The 21818-nt window shown below is 39.9% G+C and overlaps 2 protein-coding genes across 3 annotated transcripts in view; one reads left to right on the top strand and one right to left on the bottom strand.

The window, feature by feature from the left end:
- MED12L (mediator complex subunit 12L) overlaps positions 1–21818 on the top strand; it is a 271105-nt gene that overhangs the window by 91439 nt on the left and 157848 nt on the right. The gene's annotated exons all lie outside the window — the stretch shown is intronic.
- On the bottom strand, positions 1427–8736 carry P2RY14 (purinergic receptor P2Y14). The gene is made up of 3 exons (XM_089509044.1): positions 8717–8736; positions 5027–5080; positions 1427–2445 (listed from the first exon to the last, which is right to left on the bottom strand). Exon 3 carries the CDS (start codon positions 2423–2425, stop codon positions 1427–1429), a length of 999 nt encoding a protein of 332 aa, XP_089365170.1. The 5' UTR covers positions 2426–2445; positions 5027–5080; positions 8717–8736.

Below are 21818 nucleotides of genomic sequence, written 5' to 3'. Positions count from 1 at the left end.
AGTGCTTTTGAAAAGAAGCAGTGAATGCTTTGGATTCAAAAACACCAGTTTAAATGGGTTTTGCACCAGCCGCTGTGCAAATCGTATCAGAGACAATCAGTGCTAGTGTGAACGACCCCTCTTTAAACCAGTTTTCAGACTGATATATATCATAGTGTGAATGAGGCCTACAGTTCCCAGAATTCTCTAGGATTGATCCAGGGCATTTAAAGTCTCAAACTGGATTATTTCTGCAGTGTGTTTTGGACCACAGACATTCTTTTATTACATATTTTAAAGTTGGCTTAAATGGTGGAAGCTGTTTCCAGAAAAATTGATGCCAAGTGAGTGAAGATACCTTTGCCAAATACAGAATGGTTAGTTGTATGTTAGTAATATGGTAGAAAATGAAGTTGGAAAAGGAAGGAGGAAGGGATGTTCTGCAGGTGAATTCATGCTGAATAGTTTGAATGATCATTGGGCTTTAAAGAACAAGATTGCAATGCTTTAAAGCATGATCATTGGGCTTTAAAGAACAAGATTGCAATGCTTTAAAGCAACACGAGAATTGCTTAAGATACAAAGAAATGGAAAACCTGAAAGGAACACGAAATGAGGATATGAAAGTGATGGTGCCAAATGTACACATTTCAATACTGGAAAGAGAGATACTGTGGGGCTATTTGAAGACTGGTGGAAGGAATCAGGATAGATGATAGCTCTGGAAAGGGAGAGAGAGAAAAGGTAAAAAAAAAAGAGCAAATGAAAATTCACAGATGACTCTTTCTCAGTAAGATTTAAGCTTATAGGTTTTAACCAATGGATATGTCTTGTAGGATTGAAAGGAAGGTTGGATGGTGAGTTGGGGATGGAAATGGTGAGGGAATTCTCAAGTAGAGGTAAAATGATTTTGAAGAGTAAATCTGAAAAACCTGTCCATGATTCTACTGTGAACTTTCCAATAGGAAGAGGCTTTCAGAGCACAGTGTCCACTAGTAATTGGTATGTTTAGTATGAAACTGAGATTAACAGCAGTGGGGCTAATAAAAGGCAAAATAAAAACAATCATAATCATAGACTCATAGAGTTGGAAGAGACTGCAAGGGCCATCTAGTCCAACCCCCTGCCATGCAGAAATACACAATCAAATTGGAAACATAGCACTGGGCTGCAAAAGATGCTTTTGCCTGTCTCAATTTCCTCATATAAATTTTAGGCATAGGCACTGGGTAGAGGATAGACAATAGGAAGAGGATAATTTTGGGTAGCTGGCATTGGGATGCATACCAGAGCAGCAAGGTAGTACAGTGGATTCAGATGTTTGCCCTATAGTAATAACGTAAAAACTTGCTTCAATATGCCATTATTGAACAGGTCTCTATTAAACTGTTCCCAGATCTAAACATTTGCTCGTCTTAGCATGTTATAAATAGCTGAATCTCAGAATTTATGAAATAACAACTGTTTCACAAATTGCATTTGACTTTCTTGATCTAGAGTTTTCTAATTCCTCAGATGTCCTCATTTTGAGGTGCAGCTTTTGGTACAGTCTTTGCTTGAAAGGTTGGCAGAGGAATACATAAATAATAGGATCAAGGCAAACATTTGCAGCTGATAGGAGGAGAGCAAGTTCTTTTATGTAAAACAGCACTTTTTGTTCTTCACACCTGTTTTGTGATGAAGCTTGGCTTAATGTATAGGGGATTCTACCAATGTGATAAGGAACAAAACAAATGATAAATACAAGCATGATGGTGCAAATATTTCGATTGGTTTTTTTCCTAGCCAACTTGGAATTTTTCTTGAACTTTCGGTGGGAAAAATATATCTTCCTTGCTATAGAACTGTAGAAGAATATTAAAAGAAGGAACACAATCCAAAAAATTGCTAGGCATGTGTAATTTGAAGCCTGGTGCCATTGGACTCCAAGAGTACTTTTCAGGTCCACACACTTTGAATTCTCTTTGGTAGGAGTTTTATTTGTAAGAATACTATTAGGAAGTGATATAACCGTGTGCAGTGCCCACATGGCAACACAGACAATTCTGCTGCAACGAACTGTGTGAGCAGAGGTGAGGATCTGTGGCTTCACAACTTTGTAGCATCTGTCAAAGCCTATGAGTCCAAATAATGTTATACTCATGTACATATTTAAATAAAAAATAACAGCAGAGAAACGACAGACAACAGTGTTGAGTTGCCATGGTCCAATTTCTGAATCAGCAAAAATCTTGAAAGGGAACGTTAAGCTCATGATTAGATCAGCAACAACAATGTTCTTCAGATAGACTATAAAACTGGTCTTGCTTGGAATATGTAGAAAAACCCAGGCTGCTACCCCATTTAACAGGATTCCTCCTATAAAGATGAGACCATAGGCCAACGGGAGAGCTTGTTTTGTTAATACCTTGCTGTAAATGCAGTAGTTTCCTGAAGAATTGAGCATTTCTAGTACACTTTCAGTTCCTAGAAGCAGAGGGAAAAAAGTCACCTGTAAGAAAATTCTGCCCCTTCGTAGTTTTCTATATTATGTTATCTTGATAAAACATATACATAAAGGCTACATGTTGGACTAAAACGTTCATCATTTCCATCACCACTAGCATTGTTACAAGCTGTATTCCAAGACATCTAAAATGAGTCTGGGTGGGAAGGTCTCTGCTAATGAATCTCTAATTAACTGTGAAGTGTCACTTTGCTTATTTTAATGATTGAGATGAATGCATATTATTTTCATCCCGAAAGGTATTGGGGGCATGAGACTGCATATATATGGGTGTATGTGGATGCACACATGCCCATATTTCAGTGCACTCCTGTCCCTAAGCAATTTTTATTGAGATTGTCATTTATTCATTGCTGTTGCAGTAGATAAATAACAGGTAAACTGTCATTTACTCATTGCTACTGCAGCAGGTAAATAGTGATTTATAGAGTTTTCTCTATAGATCTAAAGAACCCAGCTTTGGGCAACTTCATAAAGAGCAGGTGAGACCTGCAGGTGGTGTACCCATGACATATGATTTTGATTTATTTTTTTCCCCTCGTGTGAGAATTTCAGTTGAGAATAAAATTTCATGATACTCTGTGATTTCTTACCTTAATCACATATGTTAGAGTAAGGTTAACAATGGGAGTGAAAAATCAGTCCTTTTCATAATAAAGGGAGTTTGCTTGATTTGCAAGTTGATAAATTATGTATTAAACAATAGAGTCCACACTCTTCATTGGCAGACTTTCCATCCATGGATTTAGCCATCCATGGATGGGAAGCTCACGTTTTGGTTAATGACGGCACTTGCAGGTGACCATGCTAGTCGGTGTGTGGGCGGGGCACCACCATTTTTTTTAATGGGACTTGAGATGCACAGATTTGCGTATTCAGGGGGAGGGGAGAGAATGGATCCCCCACAAATTCAGAGGTCTGACTAGCTAAAACTGTATGATAGCTTGAATGAGCGCTCATGAGGAAGAATCTTCATTTAAGAAGCGAAATGGAATATAAATTATAACCAGTTGTAGTTAACATTTATATGTACAAACATCCTTCATTTGATAGTGGTGGGGAATATGAAACCATCTTGTTAGGAATGGTTGCTATCAACCATTTGTGGTCTCTTGTTGCATAGCAAGAATGGGGAATGTAGACCTTGAACAGGAACCTTTGGTTTTCCCAAAATGACCATGTCCCTTCATGCTGACTCAGAGGTTTCCCAGTCTTTGTGCAGCCTCTCTCCTCCTCCCTTCCCCCCAAAAAGGTTGAAGTGCATTTCTTAAAACTCAGGGGCTGTACAAACTGACATCTTTGGCTGGCCTGGGGACGGAGTGGGGCTGAGGTGTCTACATGACACACACCTCAACTCTGCTCTCAGGCTGGCATGATGTTGTGCATCACACCACATGGCATGTGGCATCAGAAAGCTTCTCTGGCGCTGTGTCTACATGACGCAGCACCAAAAGATTGCGGAAAAGCTGCAGCCCCGTGGCTATGGTGCCCTTTCTGTGGTGCAGAAAGGAGCCACTTTTTGCAGCTCCTTTTTGCACCATGAAATGGCAAGATTGGGGCATGGCATGCGGTGGCCGTGGCTCCAATCTGACTCTAAAAGGAGCGGTCTGTACAGCCCCTTAATTACCAGCAGTAAGAACTATAAATATGTGGATATTTCCCATTCTTTTGCCTTTTGTCCCAGCCGTTATTGGAATGTAGACCATGACAACTACTTTAAAAATGAAATTGACTCTTAGGAAGAAAGAGATATCTCACCTGTGCTCTAAAGAGAAAGGGGCAAAGAACAGACAGGGTAGCATAACAGCAGTAAACAAGGTTGAAAATCTGTTCTGGAAGCAGCCAGGAAAGTTAAGAAGCCACTGGCTTGTGCTTTAACAGATAAAGGGTTATCAAAATTACATGTTCCTGACACGATCTCCCAAGAGATAGATGTGTCGATAGCGGCTAGTTAAAGGTTCATGTTAAATTTATATTTTAGAATATTAGTGGCTTTCCTTACAGCAAATATATATAGCCCATGTCCCAAGGTCGAATGTTGTAACCACATTTTACTTATGTTGTGTACACATGAGCATATTTTCCTTGATTTTCCTAAATACCTTTTACTGCTTTGTGCTGGCTATGTGCCGTAATAAATGTTGTTGCTTGAACAGATAACCCAAGTTAATCCATGGATCTAACATAAATCTAAATCCACCATGACATTTTTCCAGGCACTTGAGTGAACAGTGGTGAGGGAGCATAAAATGGATATGACATGAGCTGCTGTTGGAATGAGGTTAGGCCTGCTGTCTGGAGGGGCCACAAAAGCTAATAATAATAAATTTATTTATATACCACCTTTCCAAAAAGATCAAAGAAGTTTACAAAATTACATAAAACACATAAAATGCATAAATGATTTACATCATCAAATAAATAAAATTCTGTACCTAAACAGTACATAACATATACAAACTAAAATTCCATCCCTAAAACTAAAAGCTAGTGTCAACACATGGATGGTGGAATCTTCAATGGAGTGCAAACTTTATTTACCTTTTAATCTTGACTTTGCATGTTGTTCTGATGATTCCTTTGGTCACTGATTTTCTGTTAAGGAACATGAGACAGTGGTCTTTATGTACAAGAGGGAAGAGTGCTTAGCTGTAAGATAAAAATTAGAATTTCATTTTTAATATGGTAAAATTTAACATAAGAAAATAATCTTTCCTCTTGTCTGAGGCTCCTTACTGTTGTAATTGTTTTTAAAAGATTTTGCAAAAGGCACTGAAAGCATGTTTATCAGAACTGAATCCACCACTGCCACTTTCAGTCTCTGTGAAATTTTTCCTTTTCCTAAATATACAAAAATATTCCTGTCTTGTGATCTGTAGCAGTTGGGAGGCTGGGTTTTTTAAAAGCCTTGTTTAGGTTATTTAGGGGTAACATATGGTGACAGGCATTCTTTGTTCATAGTTAAGTTCATGCTGAAATACATTGTACTGGCTTGGTGGGAACAGAACTTACAACTTAGAAACTTAGAAGATGATGCAGCCTTCTGTTTCATTTACTCTATGAACTTGTGCTGATGTACTGACCACTGGTGAAATGTTGCTCCTTTGTTTGGAGTCTGCTCTCAGTTTTTGAAAATCTCTCCAGTTTACAAATTATGTGATCACAAGTATTAAACAGATCCACAGAAAGCATAATTATGGGCCTCTTTGAAGCCATTAATGATATCGTCCAACTTACTGTGCCAGTATTGTTGCTCGGGCAGAAGGCACCCTAGTTTCTGCAATTGTGGAGGCCTGTCTCACCCCAGCAGCCTTTAGGCTGGCAAGAAAGCCCACCATTGGTTGCTGGGGTGGAAAGGGCAGCTCTTTTGCACCAGGTGCTAGGACTACATGTTCCAGCTTGCATTGCAACAGGGAAGAGGCCATGTTTGGCTGGCTGAGACCCCGGAGTGAAGCCTATTGGTGGTAGGGGCCTGGGAGGCAGTGCCTCCGCTCTTTCCAGGCCCCCTATTGGTGGGTGGGCCTACTTAAGGCCACGTCACATGTCATCTGGTGCCATTTTAGGTCGCCTCTCCCACCCTCCCTCCATTGGCTAGGTTGTTTTTGTCACAACTTTGTTTTAGGGCAGCAGCACTGGATCGGGAGTCCATTGGACCCGGGAGCACTGAGGACAGGTGGTGTGGCCATTGCGGGGGCCACATTGAGTGAACATCTCTCGGTGACTAGGGGAATTTGCAACTGACCGGTTGCATATATGCGAGAGGGCTTTCTGTTGCCCCTACTTCATCCCGATGCTTGGTCGTGACCAAACAACCTTACATCAATCAACCTGAGTGTTGACTGATGTTTCCAGATCCAGACCTTATGCTTTGGGCCAACCCTACCCTTTGTGTTGTTTGTTAATAAAGTTGTGGCGTTTTCCTCCAATTCTGTGTTGTTGTCTTATTGGGCAGCTTCCTTCCCACAGCAGATATCTTTGCTGAAGAATATAGCTGCATGCATGGCAAAATTTGATTGGTCTGTTCTTTTTTTAAGGCATGAAACTTTGAAAACTGCCTCTCAAGTGAACAATAACAATGGGTAAGACAGAATGAAAGGGCAGGTAGGAGCAACTGTAATGAACACACAGGGTGTGCTGGGTCTAGAGATTAGAAGGCTAAAGTGATTTCAGAAATAAACTCTACATAAAATTAGACTTATTTTGTGTTTAAGACCTGTGAAAAAATAGTGTTTTACACCAGGTTTCCCCCCCCCCCCTCTTGAGACATCTTCAAAGATGTTTTCATGAATTTTTGGGGAGGCAGGAGGAAAGATTAAATTATGATTCTGTTAGTTTCCTTCATTTTGTTTAACTTAAGAAAATAAGCAAGAACAATAACTATGCTTGAAATACTGGCTCTCTACCAAACATTTCTGCCCTCAATAACTTCTATCCCATAAACTTGACCTATGTCCTCTGCCTTTGAAGACTGCATTATTACTAGATATCAACACTAAGAAGTAAGTGCTCCTGAACTCAGTTAAAGTAACCTCTGAGTAGAACTTGTTTAGGAGCATGCTGTAAGCATACAGAATCATAATTCCCAAATGTCATGGTATACTTGCATGTTTCTAAACTTGTTTTCCTTCCTTCAAAACTGCACTACTTTCTGCATTCCCAACACAGCCCCAGCCATTATTGTTCAACAGGTGAGTGTTTTGTATGTACTTGTGCTGATATGCCTACCTGTTGCTGTCTGATGGATTCTGTGGTTTGGAATACTGAGCTCATACTTGCATTAAAGAAGGATTAGAATAGAACCCTTTTTATCCTTTCCTTAAAGCCAAGCACAGGGAAACTTGAGAAAAAAAACAGATTTTTCTAAAATATTTCCCCCCATTTTGGTGGTGAGACAGTCAAATGTCATTTGGATCAGAAAGGGTTTGCAGCTGGGGAGCCTTCATTCTGCCCCCATTTTGACAGATGCTGGAGGAAGGCACCATTTGGCTCAGGTTCCTGTTCATCTCAGGAACTTTGCTCCCTCCTAGCAAGAACCCTGTGATCTTTTTCACAATTTTATCTTTTTATCTGTGGCACAACTTTCTGGAAATTAAACATCTTCCTGGTGAATTCACACGGGGCAAATCTAAGAAGAGCATAAGAGAAGAGTAACAGAAATATTTGCGAAGAGACAAAATGGGCAGTTTTCATAATGTATAAAGCCCTTGATTTCTCTTTTGCATCTAGAAGGGAATCCAGCCAGTATCAGAAGCTGGGAATCTAGTGCTTTGATTTGGGAAACTACATTTCTAATCCTGCATTCTCTGTTGTGAGAATTAGTTTTAAAATGTGCTGTAAGGAATTTACAGTACTGTTCACTGATCAATTCTCCATCTTTGCTTATAAGGATGCTGTAGAAAAATTATTGGCTTTATTTATGCAAGTTTTATTTTCTCTTATTGGTGCCCCCCCCCCCCCCCTAATGTTTCAGTGGAATAAACAGAATGAATTTCACTTTACTATCTTCTAATGTGAAATAATTACATAATAACATTAGAAAAGGAGGGAAGAGTGGGATTTCTCTGTCCCTTTGCCCCAGTTTACACACAAGGAACCACTAAATCACATAACTGAAACTCATACTTTGTAAAGTGTTCATTGAATGTCACTATTTACTAGGACAATTATAGTAGCTATTTTGTCTCCTATTTTGCCTTTTTTGGAGGGGGAGATTTTAAAAATAATATCTTTGCCATCATCTATTTCAGTTGTAGCTCTTACATACAATTAAAAAAAAAACCCTTGAGAGAGCCAATGTGTGACATAGGATAAAATATTAAGGGGAAAAACCCCAAACCTATTTATGTTGATGAAGACAGGAGTCAGTAGCAACAGTATTATTTAAGTGATTTTACTGGTTAGACCAAGTTGTAGTAAATATTTAACATTCTCATTACTTTTATCTCAAAGATATAGCTGTGTTAGTCTGTAGAATCAGTATGTAGAGAGATCTTGTAGCACCTTTGAGATGCTACAAGATCGCTCTACATTACTTTTATCTGTGAGTATTAAAGGATATAAAGAAACAAATACATTTCATTTTTGGAAGCAGCTTAAAAAGTCTTGCTATACTGCTGCTTTTTAGCTGAGAAAGGAACTTGTGTCATGACTACACATTTTTCACATGAAAGAATCTTTAAAAAACAAACTCAAACAACCAATGCATGTTAGAATGTGATTGCATGTACTTACCAATCTAAGTAACATTCAGGTAGAATTTCAATTTCATGCAGGAATAATGTTCCCTGCTCTCCACATTGTGTAGCTTAAAAATAATAGAACTGCTACTTCAGCTCCAAAATTAGACTTCAAGAATATGTTGCTTGTTCTCTTACTTCTGCTACGTATTGGTTAAGTGTCAAGTTCTGCAGCTGGCTACTTCTCTTATACAACCACAAGAGGCAGCTATAAACAGTTAGTGACAAATCTACAGATCTTGGCAAAAATAGAGGAAATGCCCTGAAGTTCCCAAGTTACTATGATAGTCCCTCTGTGCTTCTTTTCTCACATGGATGTGTTCTGAATTGTTATTCATATGGTTGCTGGATTGCTCAACTCATGCTGAATTCTTTAGAAGACATGTTTTCTCAGTAATTCTGGAAGTCATGCTTTCTGAGTTCTCTGGAAATTATACATACTTTATTTATTTATTTATTTATTTATTTCCCGCTCTTTTCCCAGGACAGGGACTCATACATCTTTGCTAAAGGTAAAAAGGTAAAGGTTTCCCCTTTGACATGATTGTCAAATCGTGTCTGACTGTAGGGGAAAGGTGTTCATTTCCGTTACTAAGCCGAGGGAGCCAGAGTTGTCAAAGACAATTCTATTGTCATATGGCCCGCATGACTGAACAACAAGGCATATGGAATGCTGTTACCTTTCCACCAAAGTGGTACCTATATATCTATTTGCACTTTTACAAGCTTTCAAACTGCTAGGTTGGCAGAAGCTGGGCCTAGTGGCAGGAGCTCACTCCATCACATGGTGCTTGGGTCTTGAACTGCCGATCTGCTGACCTTGTGGTCAGCAGAGTAACTTACATCTCTGCTATTGTGCTAATATTTCTGGAATTTATCATTATGAACCAACACAATTCACATCTCTCTTTACTGACTTTTTGAGTAACCAGACATCCCCACTCACATCCCCAGTTACCTTATTCAAGACATTTGACTTGCTTAATGAACTCTATTTTCAGTACACTTAGTTTTTAAATGTAACACAGAACCATTGAAGCTCATGCCTTTGGTAGCATGGCAATTCATTTTTCTGTCAAGCATACATTTCAGAGAATAATTGAATGACCACAACTTGAATTTATTTTTTAAAAAGTGAAGTGAGATTTCTTGGCAGCCAATATAAGTGCCACAGGTGTCTCCTGTGGAAGTTGCCAGCATGATTTTGTTGATAGTGGCAATCTATGCACTGGACATAACACTTGATAGTTCTTTGTTGTGATTTATATGGTAGCTGCTCATTTTCAGGTAGCTCTAACATTTGGTACAATGGGCTTTAGGTGGCAGATACTGGGGCAGCATTTGCATAATCCCAGCTGTACCTTCTGAACCTCTTGGCTTTCCCCTTTTCATGGAGAACAAAGTTGTATGTGCCACACAGCATGTTCTATGCCCCCTAAACTGGCCTGGTACCTTCAGGCATAGAGGAAGAACTTATTCTACATTGCTGTTGTAGACGGTAAGATTCAATTGCTAATCCAGTTAGCATCAATATATGATATGGGTAGGGAGATACTATATCATTATTTGTCTCTTTCAGCAACATTTTTTTGCCCAGTACTATATATGCAAACAGTGTATGTCTCTTGCAGCAGACGTACTGGTATGTAGATGCTTCATTCAGCTAGGGAGATGTGTGCAGGAAGAACTGTTAAAACTGCAGATTTTATCACATGGGGGGAAATCGGGGGTTTAAAAGGACATTATCCCGTGAAAATCACATGATCATGGTGAAGAGTTGCACATGCATCACAATTAAAGAAGACTAATCCTGGCAATAACCAGGTAACAACCAGGAACAAATTATTCGTGGGACTTTCCTATGAATGATTTATTGCTGGTTAATAATAATAATAATAATTTGTTTTATTTATATACCGCTATTCCAAAGATCATAGCGGTGAACAGCAAGTAAGCTAATTAGCAAGTAAGCTAATTTGCCCCCAACAGTCTGGGTACTCATTTTAGCGACCTCGGAAGGATGCAAGCCTGAGTCGAGCTTGGGCCCTTTTGCTGGTTATTATCTGTTTATTGCCAGGATAAGTCTCCTTTAATTGTGATGCATGTGCAACTTGTTAGGAAGGATCTGATTAGAGGAATTACTTAATTTAGCTCAAATTGCTGAGAGGGAGGCTCCTAATAACACCCTCATGGGACCATGTCCTGTAGTGTATAACAGAAGACCAAATGATCCCTTGAGAGACGACGCTGAGACAGACTACTCCAATTAAGTCTAAATATTTATTAAAAAGAGAACAAACACACAACAAAGGGCGCATGCATACACACATACACACAATTCTCAATGAAAGTAAAGGAGGAAAAATCGGGAGAAAGTTGAGAGAGGCAAATCTATGGGAAATACTTACTTCCAAAGGCTTCTCTGGGAATCCAATGTAGATGTAGATGGTGGAAGGACATGGCCACCGAAACGTGGGGGAAAATGACCTAGTGAGCTAACATCAGAGTCTGGTCTGACGTGAATCCAGGCAGTTTTCTGACTATAGCACACTGAGATGAGCTGATCTAAATGTTATATAGACAAATTCTTGCCTCTAGTGATGAATTTAATGGCTTAGCTGCAGCCGAGACAAAGGGTTTAAGGACTTGGGCTTTTGTTAAGCCAAGGTGAAGAATAGTCTAGGCAATGCACTTGAATCTGAACACAATCGAGGAAGACAAACAGATGAATGGGTGGCCATTGATTTAATCACTGAGCCGTTAAGTGTGGGGCTGAAAACAGACAGTATTGTGTTGGGTTTTGGAGGTGATGGTTTTTCTTGTCTAGAAATTCCCAAACTTCCTGTGGGGAATTTCCAGTTATTCTCTAGGGCTCCTGCCTTCTCCTCTGCAAGCTGCCTACATGACCTCTTCGCTTGGGAGAAATGGCGGTGCCCCTAGGAGGTTAGCTTGGGGTCAAAGAGAATTCCACACACACTCCAAAATTTAATAAATCTATATGCTCTAACAAACTCTTCACCGTGATCATGTGATTTTCACGGGATAATGTCAGTTTAAACCCTGCTTTCCCCTGTGTTATAAAGTCCTGTGTCTCGCACATGATCTGATCCCATAAGTTCTGCTCACAATGGATCATTCTTGCTCTAATGTTTAACAGACTCTTGGTTGCTACAGTCAAAAGGATCAACATCTGAATTTGTTGCCACTGCACAAGGTTCTAATACTGTATGTCACACTAGAAATTTTGACATTTTTAATGTATGCTAAATAGTTTCTTCCCAGTCAGTGAACATTGCCATTTGTGTGCTGCTGTCTTGGGATGAGACATGGGTGAGGAACTTGTGGCCCTCTAGATTATAATGAACTACTGTACTCATAATTCCTTACCAGTCTTTGTGGGTCTGATGAAAACTGGAGTCTAGCAGCACCTGGAGGGCCATAAAGGACTCAGCCCTGATATAAATGTTATCTTGATCCTCACATGATTTGATAATATGATACTGAACTTTTCTCTTTACCCAACTTTGGTATAGCAGACCATACATTAAATGTCTTGAGTTTTTGCAAGTGTCACTGCAGTTTCCATTTAACATAATACACTGGGTGGTTTTGTAGCACTACAAGGAAGCTTGTTGCTCAGGATCTGTTCCCATTGCACTTGCAGGCCTTTGATGAAGATTTTCATACCTGGCTCCATCGCTACTAAAATGTCCTTCAAATATCCCTAAAAGGGGAAGGAAGCACCTGTGTCTGAAAGTCTCTAGTGTCCCTGAATTGTCTCACAAGGATCAGATTTTCAATGAACACAAACTTTGCTTTCAGAAGAATTCTGCTCCCCAGGAATGATTCAGGGACGCTAAGAGGAGCCACATTTCTATGGCAATTCAAGAAGCGTGACTGGCATTCAGACACAGGCTCTTTCTTCCACTTTTAGGGATGTTTGGAGAACATTTTAGCAGCGATGGAGCCAAGTATGAAAATCTTCATTGACTGAGTGAGTGCAACACCAACACCAATATAAAATGCTATTTGTTATTTCCTTATGTCAGATATAAACTGATGTATGATGGAGGCAGAACTAAAAAGAAGGTGGCACATTATGCTGTAAAACATTAATGCAATATGTGTTAACATGACTCACTGCAGAAAAATTTAAAAAAAAAATAGAAAAATAAAGTTTAAAAAATCTGAATACCTTCCCCTGGTCTTGAATTAGGACTATAGGCAGTAAAGGCATTGTTATACAATAGACTTCAAACAAAGAAGGTTAACTTATTTTAGTGCTCATCTTACTTATATAATTCCCTTCTTCCAGAAGTAGTAGAGCCTGCAGTTTTTTTCTTTACAAAACCAATCTTACATAAATTCTTGCAGCAGAATTGTTTGAAGAAATAGACCCAAGTTGCAGGATTTAATTAAGGCATGCTGAGACTCTCTGTGATATCAGGTTCTAGAAACATTACCACTACCAAAAATGTATATTATTCTAAAAACTGTAAAATTTGAAATTTAGATTTATTAATATATTTAGAGATACTTCAAAATATGAGGCCTCAAGGGCGGGTTACAGACTGCTGAAAAGCGGCGGCCTGCACCCACCCCTTTCCCCGCTGTATCGGGGCCTCAGCTGCCAGACCGGCAGCCTCCGAGGCCCTGATCTGCCGCTTTGCAGGCTGCAGGGAAGCGGCAAAAGGCTGCTTCCCTGCAGCCTGGAAAGGGGTGTCCTTGGGGCTTCAAGCCCCAAGGACACCCCAATGGCAGCGGGGACTCCCAGAAAGGGGCTTCTCGGCCCCTTTCTGATTTGCATCGCTGGTGCAGCCTTCACACGGCTGCACCAGCGATGCAAACCAGGAAGGAGCTGTGTTTCGGAGCTCCTTCCTGCTCCGCCAAAAGGGCACATTAAGCGCCCTCGTGCGGAGTGATGACGTCATGTTTGCGCTGCCTCGTTTGGAGGCGGCGTGTTCTTAATGCTATCATGGCAGCGGCTGTGTGGAACGGCCGCTGCCATTTTGTGTGCGTGGAGCACGTACTAGGGTTAGGGGGGTGCGGAAGCCCCGCCCCTGCCTAACCCTAGTACGTGCTCTGCACGTACTTTAATGGCAGTCTGTAACCCACCAAATTGTAGTTTACTTAGCTTATGTGTAAATAAGTTAACCAGCCCTGCAATTTTACAACAATACCACTGTTTTCACAAGCAGAAGGCTCATATGGGTAAATTACGTGGATGAACAATTGCTTTCTGTGAAATAACCCACTGTCTTTTATGAAATGAATCACATTTCTTCACTCCAGAAAAGGGAAGTGCTTGAGTATTGTGTTAGTCTAATACCAGGTGCTCTAGGCTATATTTCAGAGGAAGGAACTGGGAATACCACCTTTGAATATTTTTGCCTAAGAAAACTCTATGAAATTCATGCAGTTGCCATAAATTGACAAGCAACCTGAAGGCACTTACACACAGTTTCTTTGTTGCTCATGTGAGCAGTGTCTTTGAGGAAGTCATGAGGCTGTGGGTGTTATTGTTGTCATAGTAAATGGCATCATCCCTTCCCCCCAACACACACAGAGACACAAGAAGACGGGATCAGCAAGCTTGTGGGAACCACATGATTGGCACAAGTTCAGAGGTTGGGAAAACTTAAAAAGGGAAGGGACTGAAAATAATGTGAAGTAGACTGAGTGTGTTCAGTGAACACAAAAATGTTGACAGACTGGAGAAGTGAAAACAGAAAGCTAGAGGAATACTGTATATATAACAGAGTTGTTGGAATCCTGAATAGCAGAATTACTCCTAAGGATTGCTGCTGTTCAGGATTCCAGCAACTGTATTTTATATATCCTCCTGGTTTTCTTGTTGCATATCATTCTTGTTGCAGATCTTTTTAACTCTAATATGTGTGTGTGTGTGTGTTTGTGTGTGTTTGAAAGAGAGAGAGAGATAGAGCCTTCTGTCAGTGTATTGACAAAATGATAGAACATCCCTTGTTGTCACCTACAGTATCCAGCTGAGACCACTCAAAAGTATCATCAATGAGGTACTATCAGTTCTGGGGAATAACACAGTCCTCTCACAAACTCTAAGAGGCAAGCCTTTATTGGTTTACCGACAGCCTCCAAATCTTAAACAGCTGCTCACATACAACAGGATACATATCATAGATACATACACTTATACCATACAGGGACAAGACCCTGCCACAAACCTAGATGCCAACTCTGTCCCCACATCTACTCTGGGAACAATATTACAGGGGCCAATAATATTACACACAATATCAGAGGTGCCTCTACTTGTTCTTCCTCCAATGTGATATATGTCATCCTCTACCAGCAATGCCCTTCTACACTGGACAAATATGACAATTTCTACATAAGCGGCTAAATGGATACAAAACTGACATCAGAAATTGCAGTATCCAAAATCATCTGCAGGATATTCCAACTTTCCTGGACATACCAGTGAGGGATTTATAGGTCACTATTCTTGAACAAGGAAATTACAAAGGAAGACTGGAAAGAAAAATAGCTAAATAGAACTATAATGTACTCACAAATTCTAATCGATTAGCAGAGTTATGAAGAAAGACAATGGCTTCATAGTGCACTACATATATTAGTACAAGAGTTACTGCATGTATAACAAAAATAATCTTTCTCAGAGTTTTGAACCCAAGGTAACTGACTTTTGTTAAGAAGATTATTGCTTTCTCACATCAATATTAACCAACCACTATAAAAACTGAAAAGATTTGTATGACCTTATCCAGCCATTTGAAAACTTAAGGCAAGGAATATTACATTTTACATATTACCTATTACATTTTATCTCACTCCCATAATTGTATAAGTATGCTTTATAACCTGAGGCTTTAATATCACTTTGTAATGCATCTGAAGAAGTGGGTTTATAGCCATGAAAACTCACGTTAAAATAAAAACGAGTTACCGTTACAAGGGCTGCCACATTGTTTTTTCTCCCTCTCCTTTCCTGTTTTTATGCTTTTAGAGACTAACATGGCTATTTCTTTGCAAATTGTCAATATTTTGTATCAAATGACTCTGTTAGTGAGAGCTAGTTACCTTTTGTGTCTCTTACTTGGTTTCTTTTAGTAATATGGGTATTGGTTACTTATACTGATTTTACTGTTGTGTGAACTTAATGGCCTTGTAACATACTGGCCTGTTGTGCATATTCACCCAGCTATAAACATTGGATTAATGGTATCAAAGACTTGTGCTCTTCTTCTTTTCTTTATTATTAGAAACACTGTTCAGACCTAATAGGAAATATTTTACCCACTTAATGTATTTCTGATATCAGAAGACAGACAGATTAAGAACTATATTGTTATCATGGGATCGCACTTCCCATTATCCCTAGTCAACAGTTCTAGAGGCTGGTAAATTGGGAAAGTTATTCCATACTCTCATCATGTAGCCATTGTGTAAATTTCTCAAAGTAGTCACTTTCCTCACTCTATTTTTTGTAAGCCTGGATTACATGGTTGTCACCAAAATAAGGCATCTAGTCTTCTTAACCAATCTCTGGTAAACCAGAACCACATTATGAGATGCTTCCAATGACTATTTTTTTTTCTGATTATAGCAAGTGACAGGTATTAAAGTGAGGTGGAAAAATAAGGAGTGAAATGATGTTATAAGTCCTATCTACTCTTACTAGATGTTACAGAAAAGAATTGGGGCTATTGATTTTGCCAGCAGTCATGCTATATCTAATTCCAGGCCATGTCAATAAATTACTGTGTACATTAGTAATAGTAATCTATACATCCACACAGCCACCTAGGTAATTGAAGAAATAGAAAGGATGAATGATAGGGAGAATATTGAAAAATAGCGTGGCTATTACATATACAGTCGGCCCTTCTTAAATAAATAAATAATAAAACTTTTATTTATATCCCGCTTTTTGTTTCGACAATCTAAGCGGCGTACAACATTAAAATGATACAATAATATATACAATTCCCCCTCCTTAAAAAAGGATTAAACAGTTCTAGAGATTAAAATTACAAAGACTAAAATCTAAAAACAATAGAACAATAGTGGGCAGAGTCATCACATATATATGTCTGTGGGGGGATCTTTACGTGGCCGGGTGCTGTTCTGGTAAGGCCTGCCAGAAGAGGTCCATCTTGACAGCTTTCTTAAAGCTATCTATGTTGGTAATTTGATGGATCTCATCCAGCAGGCCATTCCATAAGGTAGGAGCGATTGCGGAAAAAGTCCTCTGGGAGGTCGCAGTCAATCTGGTCTTTACAGACTGCAACAAATTCCTCCCAGAGGATCTGAGTGCATGGGGTGGATTATATGGAAGAAGGTGATTCATTAAATAGGTTGGGCCCAGGCCATGAAGGGCTTTAAAGGTAATAACCAATACCTTGTACTGTGCCTGGAAACTAATAGGCAGCTAGTGGAGTGATTTCAATATTGGTGCAATATGGTAATTCCTAATTGTTCCTGTAATCAATCTGGCTGCCATATTCTGTACCAGTTGAAGTTTCCAAACTAGGCACAAGGGTAGCCCCATGTAGAGTGCATTGCAAAAATCAAGTCTTGAGGTTACCAGTGCATGTACTACCATTTCAAGGTCCCCCGGTTCCAGGAAAGGGCGCAGCTGGCGTATCAGCTGAAGCTGATAGCAGGCACTCTTGACCATCAATTCACCTGACGAGTCTTATACATAGATTCAAGCATCCACGTTTTGAAAATGTTCAAAAAAAGTATAAATTTCAAATATCAAACCTTGATTTTCCATTTTTATAAGGGACACCATTTTGCTATGCATTATATTAATGGGACTTGAGCATACACGGATTTTGTTATCCATGGGAGATCTTGAAACCAAACCCCAGCGTAAAACAAGGGTCCGCTGTACTTACAACCTGTAAAATAGTTAAAATATAGCCAGCTCCCTTCTTCCATGAATGGAACATCTGCAGACTGGAGCATCCACAAGTGTCCCACCCTGTTTTCCCTGATGGTGGTGCAAGCATGCAGTTGCTCCAATGTAGTTGCATGCACATCGCATCGCCATTGGAAACAAAGGGATTTGAGGTCCCTTGGATTTTGCTATTTAGTGGGTGTGTGTCCAGAACAGAACAGCATGGATACGAAGAGCCAACTATAGCTTGTTGAGGATAGGGGTGCCATTTTTTTCTATGTGGACCATCTAGCTTCTATATGGCAAATATATTTTTGTTTGTATAAACACATACATATGCTTCACATAACCCACCCAGTATGCAACGGCTATGAAAAAAGTAAATTGTCTGTTAGGGATCACTGAGGAAAATTCAGTAATAAAACAGCTAATATCAGAATGCCTTTTCATAAATATAGGAAACGACAATGTTACATGTTTAATACTGTGTACAGTTCTAGTCAGGAAATCACAAAAAGGGTATTGTAGAGCTAGGAAAGGTTGAACAAATAGCAACCTGAAGGCTAGATTAACTTCTCTAAGAAGAAAAATTGCAATAGAAGCTTTTTGTTAGGGGGAAATGGGTAAAAGGCCACAAGATTTATTTAATAAACTTTTGGTTTTAACTTTAGTATGTATTGTTTGGAGAAGAAGGTTATAGAAGGTTTTCTTCATTCAAACTACTTAGAAGCCAAAGTCATTCAATGAAAATGAATTGTCAGAGACTCAGGACAGAGAAAAGTAATTTACAATGTACAGTTAAGCTGAGAAATTTGCTATGAGAGTGTAATGATGATTACTAATTTAGATAGCTTTAGAAGGGAATTAGCTACATTAATGGAGTATGAATCCATCTTTGTCTGGCTTCTAGTCATGATGGTATCTTCAGGATTAGAAGCAGTATGCTTCTTGATACCATTGCTGGCTTGATCTCATAGTCTTGCTTGTGAGCTTCTCACACCCACTATTTAGCCACGGTGAGAAAAAGATTCTAGAATCAGTAGGCCTTTGATCTGATCCAGTAGATCTGTTTTTATATTATTATAAAAAATGCTTGAATTCGCTACAAAACCATTGTTTTAGGGATTCTGAATTATTATTAGAACAACAACAGCAACAACAATAAAGGAATAAAAGGGAAAAATTAGCACTAGGTATCCTCTGTGTTCAGCTACGGCAGGAATAGACAACTTTAGTGGATTTGGGACCTAGTTTCAGTTCAGGATCCTACTGTCCAAAGCACACTGCAGAAATAATCCAGCTTGAGACTGCTTTAACTGCCCTGGCTCAATGTTAGGGAATTATGGGAACTGTAGTTTTGCGAGACATTTAGCCTTCTTTGTCAGAGAGGTTTGGTGCTACAATAAACTACAATTTCCAGGATTCCCTAGCACTGAGCCAGGGTAGTTAAAGCGGTCTCAAACTGGATTCTTTCTGCAGTGTGTTTTGGACTATTGTAGGTTTCACTTACAATGTACTTTCCAATATTTGGTGGTAACTGGAAGTGCACAGTTTCACAAAATTACAGTTCTGCAGTTAAGTCATGCAGCAACACATGCTTTGTTTCAGAGGTGAATCTTGCATCTTGGAGATTTCTGGAAGCCTGATGATCTTCTAAGAAAGTAAGAAAGGCACATATTCCTGTGGTTTACTGCAAGACAGCTGTTTAGTTTATTTCTGTCAGTGAAATTCAGCAGTGCCAGTGGGGGCTCCTGAAACTACCAAACAGCTGGGAGGGAAAACCACATATAGACACCAGTGTTTGTGTTCTCCTATCCTAAACTAGGTTCTTACTTTAAATACAAACCCATGTTTGCTCATTTACAATAGTATTCAGCCTCCTCAGGTTCCTTTCTTCTGCCCCAGGGAACGTCCTGAAGCTTGCTAGGCTAATTTCAGGTACTCATGACCTTCTTCCAGTCTCTCCCAGTGTTCTTCTCTTTAGATAGAAGTTCCTGACACCAATCCAAAATGTGTTTTTGTTTGCGAGCTGCCTTGGCTCCTTTCTGGGAGAAAGGTCGCACAGAAATCAAATAAATAAATAAATAAATAAATAAATAAATAAATAAATAAAATTTCAGTCTGAGGAAAGAGACTCTTTTAATGTGCCTACAAGCAATATTTTGGACTACAGGCCATCACAACAATACTTTTCTAGGGGAGGAGAAGTCTACAACTGAGATGTTGAACTGCTCCAACTTTCTGGCCAATAACATTATGGAAAGCTAGCACGAACACTTTCTCACATCATAATTGCTTGAAGAAGAGAGTGCAAATATATTTTGAGTCTCTGTCTTTGTCCTTATGAGGAGATTAAAGGAAAAATGAACAGTGTAAACACTTGTACATAAGCACAACAGACAGACCTATTTGTTACAGAAAAATATAACAGAAAACAGTCTCTCGACAGACTATACAAACAGACTGTGAGACTCTTCTGTTCCTCTAATGCCTGGTAGTGTCATAATACAGCTGTTGGAACTGCGCTTTCAGTAGATAAGTTTCTGGTTGTTGACAGTTCTGTGATGATTCTTTGAACTGTGCTGTTGACCCCTGGATGACATTGGCGTAATTCCTGTTCAGGTTTTTAACATGTCAAAAGGCTGTGAAGTTTACTTATGTATCTAGATCAATTAAATTCAATACGTAGCCCCATTGTTTGACTGTTTATTCCTATGTTAATAATAATAATAATAATAATAATAATGTGTATGGAGGGCTGATCTTCACAAAAGGGCCATAATGTGTAAGATGGATCTTATCATAGCTCTGACTACAAAAAATGCCTCGCCCCATTGCAGTTACCATTGGGAAGCATGGAATGCTGCTAGAGTGCTTGTTGTTTCCCATGAGAATTGTGGTTTTGGCAGCCTGTTGGGAGTATGATTGTGCCTGGAAAAAGGCACATGTTTTCCACATTTTGTATTTCTTGTGAATAATGCTGTTATTTCTGTGGCAGTGTTGGAACCATATGATAGGCATCACTGAAACCTGGTGGGATGAGTCTCATGATTGTCTGGAGTCAGTAATGGGCTGGATGAGGGAAAACCGACTCAAGCTTAATCCAGAAAAAACGGAGGTACTAGTGATAGGTTCCCCTGGACCAGGAATGATGGTGGTTCCACCTGTCCTGAATGGGGTCACGCTCCCCGTGAAGGACTCCGTGCGCAGTCTGGGGGTGCTTCTTGACTCTTCCCTTCACCTGACTGCTCAGGTGAATGCGACGGTCAAGAGTACCTGTTATCAGCTTCGGCTGATTCGCCAGCTGCGCCCATACCTGGCTCAGAGGGACCTTGAAACTGTTGTACACGCTCTGGTAACTTCGAGACTGGATTTCTGTAATGTACTCTACATGGGGCAACCCTTATACCAAACTCGGAAGCTGCAACTGGTGCAGAACATGGCAGCGCGGCTGGTCACTGGTGCTCCCGGGACCAGCCATATAACTCCCGTGCTTAAAGATCTCCATTGGCTGCCCATTCGCTTCCGAGCGCAATATAAGGCGTTGGTTATCACCTATAAAGCCCTAAATGGCTTGGGCCCAGGATTCCTGAAGGACCGCCTCTCCCCGTACATTCCGCCTCGCACCCTCAGAACATCTGGGCAGCAAATCCTGAAGGTGCCTGGGGCTAGGTTGGCTGCTACTGCCAGAAGATCTTTTTCCACAGCTGCCCCAGCCCTCTGGAATACGTTGCCCACGGAGCTCCGCTCATCTACCACCCTGGCCCAATTTAGGAAGGGTCTAAAAACCTTCCTATTTAATCAGGCATTCCCCGACTAAACATCCTGCGGGCCTCCCTCCTCTCTCGTGGCCGTGAGGTTGGGCTAAGGGGTTTTTTTATTGTTTTTAAGGATTGTTATTGTTAATGTATGTTTTTAATCTTGTATGTTGTTTGCGCTTCGGTGCATTCTGTTAGCCGCCCTGATCACCCGGAAGGGCGGGGTATAAATAAAATTTTTATTATTATTATTATTATTATTTATTATGATTGGAATGTGGAAATAGAGGGGTATAATCTTATTAAGAGAAATAGGCCAAACAGGAAAGGAGGAGGAATAGCACTATATGTCAGAGATATTTACACCAGTGAAGAGATCCTGGACATCAATCATGGAAGCCAGGTGGAGAGCATCTGGATAAGAATCAAAGGGG

This window comes from Sceloporus occidentalis, unplaced genomic scaffold (genome assembly GCF_023333645.1).
Source record: "Sceloporus occidentalis isolate IW3139 unplaced genomic scaffold, rSceOcc1.0.p SCAF_2, whole genome shotgun sequence".
Lineage (NCBI taxonomy): Eukaryota > Metazoa > Chordata > Lepidosauria > Squamata > Phrynosomatidae > Sceloporus > Sceloporus occidentalis.
Note: the sequence above shows the minus strand (reverse complement) of the source record. Positions and strands in the feature narration are given on the sequence as shown.

Excerpts from the sequence above, each read along its gene's own strand:
- P2RY14 (XM_089509044.1), bottom strand. The coding sequence starts at position 2,425 with ATGCTCAATTCTTCAGGAAACTACTGCATTTACAGCAAGGTATTAACA.